Source organism: Pangasianodon hypophthalmus, chromosome 26 (assembly GCF_027358585.1).
Source record: "Pangasianodon hypophthalmus isolate fPanHyp1 chromosome 26, fPanHyp1.pri, whole genome shotgun sequence".
In the NCBI taxonomy this organism is placed as follows: domain Eukaryota; kingdom Metazoa; phylum Chordata; class Actinopteri; order Siluriformes; family Pangasiidae; genus Pangasianodon; species Pangasianodon hypophthalmus.
Genome location: NC_069735.1, coordinates 8,611,313 through 8,618,778, shown reverse-complemented (window position 1 = coordinate 8,618,778; position 7,466 = coordinate 8,611,313). Strand labels below are relative to the sequence as shown.

General features: G+C 39.8%; 1 protein-coding gene across 2 annotated transcripts in view; it reads right to left on the bottom strand.

Annotated features, from left to right (window-relative positions):
* Positions 1-74: 74 nt before the first annotated feature.
* Positions 75-7,466, bottom strand: part of LOC113537665 (radixin) — a 41,808-nt gene continuing 34,416 nt past the window's right edge. For both annotated transcript variants that reach the window (XM_026932282.3, XM_026932283.3), the window contains 5 exons: positions 6,837-6,967; positions 5,121-5,281; positions 4,844-4,936; positions 2,793-3,020; positions 75-2,686 (listed from right to left, as the gene is read on the bottom strand). In XM_026932282.3, the coding sequence (XP_026788083.1) occupies positions 2,522-2,686; positions 2,793-3,020; positions 4,844-4,936; positions 5,121-5,281; positions 6,837-6,967 (778 nt within the window). In that variant the 3' untranslated portion in view covers positions 75-2,521. The remainder of the gene's footprint in view (positions 2,687-2,792; positions 3,021-4,843; positions 4,937-5,120; positions 5,282-6,836; positions 6,968-7,466) is intronic.

Below are 7,466 nucleotides of genomic sequence, written 5' to 3'. Positions count from 1 at the left end.
TTTTCTTTCTTCTTCAATTGACTTTCAATTGTGACTTTCACAATTTAAACAAAGAAAATGAAAGGAGCGAAAGATACATATTTCATCTTTATTTTTTACATACATAGTCATGAACAAAGCTTGACTGTGATTTCTATGTAACATAAAGCTATATAAACATAAAAAGGGGGGGATGGGGGAAAAAAAAAAAAAAAGCTGGTTCCAGAAGCAGCAGTGTCACCTTTGCTCTGGTTGTTGTTTCCCCCAATCACTCCAAAGCCAACAGGCCAAAATCCACCCGACCAAAAAAAACAAAACAAAACAAAACAAAACAAAAAAAAAACAATAACTCAAAGCAACAACATTATACCATCGTGGCATCAAGGTAGCAACCCTTTCCCCTTTAGTGAAAACTAGCGTGCTAACTGGTGGTTCAAATTTATAAAGCAATAAAAAAAAAAATGGAAGCACAGAATTTTCTCTTTCTATGGCAATTCCTGGACACTTGAATAAAACGCTGGGTTTGTTTGAAGCTTTAGTGTCTCGACCACCAAAACAAGTGCTTTTTGACCTTTTCTGCCTTCACTAGCATAAAATTAAACAATATTCATGTTGCAAGATACAAAATGAAAAATCCAGATTATTACACAAAATACTCCTTCATTTTTAATCAAGTATTTTTTTTTTTTTTTTTTAGAAATTTGTATAAAGGGTTGGTGTAGTTGTGGGGGAAAATTTAACAGGTAAACGATTTCACTGGTCAGCTTTCTCTTCACACAAGATGTGCATGTAACAGATACGGTCAAGAATGAACATAGGAATAACCCAGGAGATGGATTGTCCTTGATGTATAAACTTCCTTCTTGTCATCTTTATTCGCTTTAATCTCATTGGGAGGCAAGAAAGCAAGGAGAGAGGAAAAACACCATGACAAACTCGCTCTTCCAAATCTTTACTTTTATAATCAAATACACACAAAATGCTGTCTTTTGAAGTAAAAGAAGAACGAAACAAAGACAATCACGGGTTCGAGTTTGCTACACATGACCATGGCATTGTGCTGCTCTAAACTCGCCACAGTTTCTGCGTCAGGACAGCTTTGGTATCGCATTTCATTAGCTCTATAGGATCACATGGTGAAGGCGGTGAACAACACTACTTAATCTGGATCTGGACATAATACTGAGCTCTGAATTCATACTGAGACTAATCACACACACACACACACGGCGAGATGACATTAACGCTACACCTAGAGCAGAAAACTGTCTCACCTGTCTTTCCTGTCTCACAGCACACTCAGTGTTTGACAATTCAGTCTCCACGCTTTACAGTAATGAGGTAGAGAGCCGTCCTGATGCCAGGACTGATGTTTTCATATGCTCCCCGGCCAGAAAGGCTTTCACTATTCACACACATCACACACACACACACATGCACACACACACACACACAGAGAGGTAGACAGATCTGCACACACTCACACACACTTCATCTTACACACTGACACACTTAAGCAGCTGCTCTGTCTGCCTATCTGACGTGACCTTTGTGAGCCGGCAGGCAGGGAAAACCATCCATATGGAGACTGGACGTGAAACACTGGGAGTCTGAGGACGGAACAAAAAGAAAACACCAGGCTGTGAAATGTCCCAACACGGCTTAATCGACTCCAAATCTTACATCAACTCACATTTCTCAAAACCAGCGCTCATCATCTTAAATGACTTTTCCGTTTGAATCTTTCACACAACGCAGACGCAGACAACAGCTTCCCTTTGGTGATCCGTAGTTTTGGTTATTTGATTCTTATTGAATTATTCGATATTTAACAGGTTGTTTTTGCATTTATTGTCATGAAGAGATATTTTGTGTGCTCACTGGGGGAAAGTGGAGGTGAAAATCCCAAACAAGACCCGCCATCCAAGTTGAAACTTGCTAACAGCAGAAATTAAAAGCAGCGTGTTAATAAAATGGGTGAGGAACTAAAGAAACTTACTAGATACTCTGAGCTCTTTGTAAATCAAGACAGTGAATAAAGTGTATAAAGTGGGCAAACTTTCTAATAAATGAAGAAAAAGAATTAATGGCCATTTTGATAAAATTTTGATCTCTTTGCTATTTCCTTATTTCTCTCTAAAATGACATTTCCATTTTAGTATCTCTACTATCATTTAAAGAAAAAAAATAATTTCAAATATTCATAAAGATATGATACAAAGCTTGCTCCTAAGTGGATGATTCTAGTGGGAGGAGCTTGAAATCAAGCAGCCTGATTGGCTGACGGTGACAGCTTTGGCAAAGTGTGAGGGGAAAGTGGCGACCACGTCCCTCTAGCCTCTCTGCAGAGTAGAATTATATCATCAGGCTCCATGGGTTAAAGGTCATATGGTGGGATGAGCTGGTTTAAAAAAAACAAAAAAAAACAGAAAGAATGAAAGCTGTGCTTATAAGCCAGCTGCCAAGGCATCAGGGCTGCAGCTTTAAGAGTGGGGCAGGAAAGTGGGCCGGGGGAGGGTCAGGGTTCAGGGGTCAGCGCTCCTCACATGGACTCGAACTCATCAATTCGTTGCTTGGTGTTTCCCTGGCGGATCTGGCGCAGTGTCTTGTACTTGTCGCGGCCAGCCTTGACGTTCTCGGCATGCAGCATGTCATTCTGCGTCTTCTTAGAGTCGTCCCGGGCCTGCGCTAACTCTGAGCTCAGGGCCTGTGAGGATCATGACAGCAGCGTGTTTACAAATACTGAAAAAGTGATTAAGACTGGGAAATTAAGAAAAGCTCCAGATCGTAGGTACATGCTGGGGTGGACTCACCTGGAGCTGCTTCTTGACACGCTCATTTTTCTGGGCTTCAGTGAGGCGCTCTTCCTCGGTGTGTGGATGCGCCACGCCGTCGTTGGAGAGCTCGGCACTGGCCTCGGCGCTGCTCTCATCATGCTCGTCATGCTCGTTCTCCGCTGAGCTGCCTGCTGGTACTGCCGCTGTCATCACATTCTTCAGCTCTTCTTTGGTCTTTTCCAGATCCTCCTGAGCTGAAATAGCCTAGGGAGCACACAGAAGTGGAATTATACATCAGTAGACTATTACAGACTATCATTGTAACATACGATGAAACTATAAAATCTGGTTGTACAATTTCCACTACTTGCCCACAAAAATGCATTTTCTAAAAAGAAAGGCAGTAAATGCTATCAAACTCTGCTGGGTTTGATCCTGTATATGAACTTACAATGTTTTTTAATGAACTTGTTTAGATGATCACTTCAGAAATGTATTAAAACAATGGAGAAATACTGAATGCTTTAAGGAAGTTTTGGGATTAGGGAATAGGGCCATCTAACAGGCAGCGTTAGCTAGCTTAAGATTTAGCTGTGATAGTTACTGTAATAAATCAATCATCTTAACAACAGACAAGATTAATTTACTGTATTCCAGAAATTAATTTCTAACTGAACATGTGCTGTAACTAGCTAGTTGCGTATTCCAAATGTTAAAAGCCCTGTCTCAGTTTTTCGATTATGGCCTGGGTGCCTATGATTATCCAGAGGAAACAAAGCAAAAATAAATAAATAATAAAGACAGTCTGCATGTTGTTCACAGATACTGAGGAGTATGAAATCTGGAAAGCAATCAGAGTAAAACCTTTCCTGCTGGCATGTGAAAAAGAAAAATCAACCGTACAAGGGTGTTCTTTTATGTTAATGAATAACATATTTCTTATAATGAACTTTTATACGAATATCTCGCGGTTGTACCATTGATTTCTTTAAAGTAACAAATGCTGTGGCATTAAAAAGCAACACTCCTGCACTGTACTTTTATTAACTAATTCTAAGAAAGAGGTTACTGCAGCTCAGTGCTCGTTTCTTCAGCTCAGCAATTGGATAGTTTGACATCTGAGACACAGTTCAGCACTATTTACACAGGGTTCAGTCTCTTCTCCATGTAACATGGAAATCCCAGAAGAGCTCCCATTAAGCATCAGCATAGGATCTCTTAGGATTTGGGATCAAACAACATGGTCGATACGCAACACACCACATCACTTGACCTTGTATCGATCCATTCCAGTCGGTTTTTGAGAGTACAGAGTATGATATGAAGTGACAGCGTAATTCTGCACAGTTCACTGAGCCATCACAGTGAGTCAGATTACATTCATCTGACCAAAACAGGCAAACATACTGTCTCAAATCCAAACTAAAACAAGGGACTGTGCTAAGAATGTATTTTAATGTAGTGGTTGAAACTGCTTATACCACAGTGCTGTTGAATTCTCAAATCTGACTGGTCAGAAGGTGTTGATTCATTTTCTATATAACAGCAACTACTTCAAATCACAGATTTATACTGATGCACTCATTCAGATACTTTATCATTTCCTTAGTAACAGCTAATTTACAATGACTTGCAATTTAAGTCTAATTGTATAATTGTTGATATGGTGATGTTTTCTATAAGGAGAAGTTTAACAGTTATGGAAAGAATTCCCAATGTTAGTGCTTTGTAACGGTCAGTAGGTTTTCATCCAGGAGAGAGTCAGAGGACTTCAGGCTTTCCGGTTTCTTAGTAAAAAGCTGCTGTTTACAGCTGTTACCATGCAAGTGATATAGGCACAAACTTGTTTTGCAGACGTTCCACAATGAAATTTAGTTACAAATGGATAGATGGTACAATGTGTTCGTTAAGTAATTGAAAATCGTTGGTAAATTGTTGTGGTATAAGAGGAATAAACCACAGGATTTGCCGTTATTGGAAAATAAGCACTTCGGGGTGGCGCACCATCTATCGCTGAGGTATACTCGTGTTTGTGTGTGTGTGTGTGTGTGTGTGTGTGTGAAGTGAGGAGAGGCAAGGTGCATTACTTTGTGCTGCCATTCATTGGCCTCCTCTTCCTTTTTTCTCTTAGCCTCCTCCAGCAGGGCAATTTTGGCAGTGAACTCACCCAGTTCTGCAGCCTGTAAGACAACAATGCAGAGCTCAGACACTAAACAGACAACAGGCCATATTTTCTGCGTCAACTTTGTTTTACACTGCAGAACCAACTGAAGGTCTTGAAAAGCTAGATTTTCACAATCGTTGATTTTCTAAATGACTACAGTCACACATAAATGCCTCTACGGGATAGTACGCATGACATACCAGTTGTTCTTGGTTCTTCATCTGATCTGCTGCTTGTTTGGCCAGTGCTGTTCGGGCCTCCTCGGCTGCCAGTTTCTCTTTCTCCAGTCGCTCAGCCTCTTCCTTTGCCCTGTGCCTTTCCTGTTCCAATTCTAGAGCCCGACGTGTCTGTTCTTCCAGCTCTGCACAAACACATACACATACACACACGCTTCATCTGCCTGTACTATATAAATAAACCACAACCCGTTTGCTGTGATCTCACTGATCAAACTCTGGGTCTGAAACCTGTTCAAATCAAAACCCATAAAATGTGGCAATTTGACAGTCGCAGTTACTCGCAGTTACTTGCACGAACATCAGGAGATGTGAGGTTTTTTTCCACTGAACAGAGCCAAATCCACAGTACATCTCCATGTAGGGTGCAAACAAAGTGAAGAAGCCATTTGGAATTTGGCCTAACTGATTTTCCTTTGATCACGGTTAAGAGATGTAAAACGAAGTTTAATAATAACAAGAAAACAGTTAAATAAACAATATAAATGAGCAAATAAATGAAAACAAAACTAAAACATTAATTAGCTGAGCCAAGCCATACCATATCACCTGGTGAAAAAGTGCTATTAAATATCAGCGACTCTGTTCATGACTTCAACAGCAGTGCTTTATCAAGTGCATTATACACTCATGTCCACTTTATTAGGAACACCTGTATACCTGCACATGCATGCCGTTATCTAATCAGCCAATCATGTGGCAGCAGCACCATGCATAAAATCATGCAGATACAGGTCAAGAGCTTCAGTTAATGTTCACGTAAAATATCAGAATGGAGACAAATGTGATCTCAGCGACTTTAACTGTGGTATTTTTGTTGGTACAAGATCGGCTGGTTTGAGTATTTCATAAACTGCTGATCTCCTGGGATTTTCACACACAACAGTCTGTAGAGTTTATACAGAATGGTGCAAAAAACAAAAAACATCCTGTGTGCACAGGCTGTTTTTGTTGTAGGCTGAAACACCTTGTTGATGAGGGAGCTCAGAGGAGATTGACAGACTGTTACGAGCTGACAGGAAGTTTTTGTTAATTCAAACAAGCATCTTAGAACACACAATACATCAAACCTGGAGGTGGATGGGCTACAACAGCAGAAGACCACATCAGGCTCCACTCCCGTCAGCCAAGAACAAGAATCTAAGGCTATCATGGGCACAGACTGGACAGCTGAAGACTGGAAAAAGACCGGTTTTGATGAGCCTGTGCCCATTTTATCCATTGTGCTTCCGGCACATGATTGGCCGAATGGATAACTACATAAATGAGCAGGTGTACTGGTGTTCCTATTAAAGTGGATGGTGAGTGTATACACGATCTTTTCATTGGCAAGTAAACCACACTGTTGAATTTGGTTAATCTGCTTTTCAGTGTACCAAACAGACACACATGACGGACAAAAGCACAGCACTATCATGTCTTTGAAGGTTTGTGGTGAATTTAAATTTCTTACAGTAGCAAGTCAGTGTGACTGTACTTCTGCTACGATCTTAAAGATTCACTTCACTTTACTACAGTTTCACTTCTCCTCTGAGATTTCTTCAGTTCAAATGAGCAGTGGGACATTCAAATTTAAAATCTTATTAAAGAGACTCTTTGGCCTATAAACGTTGTGAATACTGTGATTTTATTCTGACAAGCCTGGATGAGCACATATCACTGCAGAGGCTTCATTCATACCTCTCTGTGCTCTCGCCGTTTGCTCTTCAATCTGTCTCAGTCGCTCAATCAGTTCATCCTTCTCACGCTCTATTCTTTCCTTCTCCTTTTCTGCAAGCTCACGCTTCTTCTTTTCATTTTCAAGTTGAGCCCTTAAAAGAGAAGAAATAAAAATTAAAATAATATTTAAAAAAAAAACAACAAAAAACAAAACCCAATCGAGGATTTAGTTAGCTGTGATTCATGTTCTGAAGAACGCAGAAAATGATTTCGGTTTAATTTCTAAAATATTTAAATACATGAACGGCACCAATATTATGAGCTGCTTAGCATTTTGACCCAAGTGCGTAAGGAAGTTCAACACTGCCACCTTGCACCAATGTTAAGTGCTGCTACATGAAGCTGCTTCTTGTTGGTTGCTCTTAGATCATGATTATAATAAGAGAAACTTTTTTCCATAATACTGCCACAAAGAATTAATATACTAATTAATATTCTAGATTTAATTAGTAAAAATGTTTTTACAGTAATGGAGTCAGTCTTCTCAATTTTCACTGTACTGTGATCGAAGCAAATTTTGAATATTTTTCTGAATAATAAAAATATCTAACGTCTCGGAACAAGTGCGTTATTTTTCCCCTCAGAGTTAAC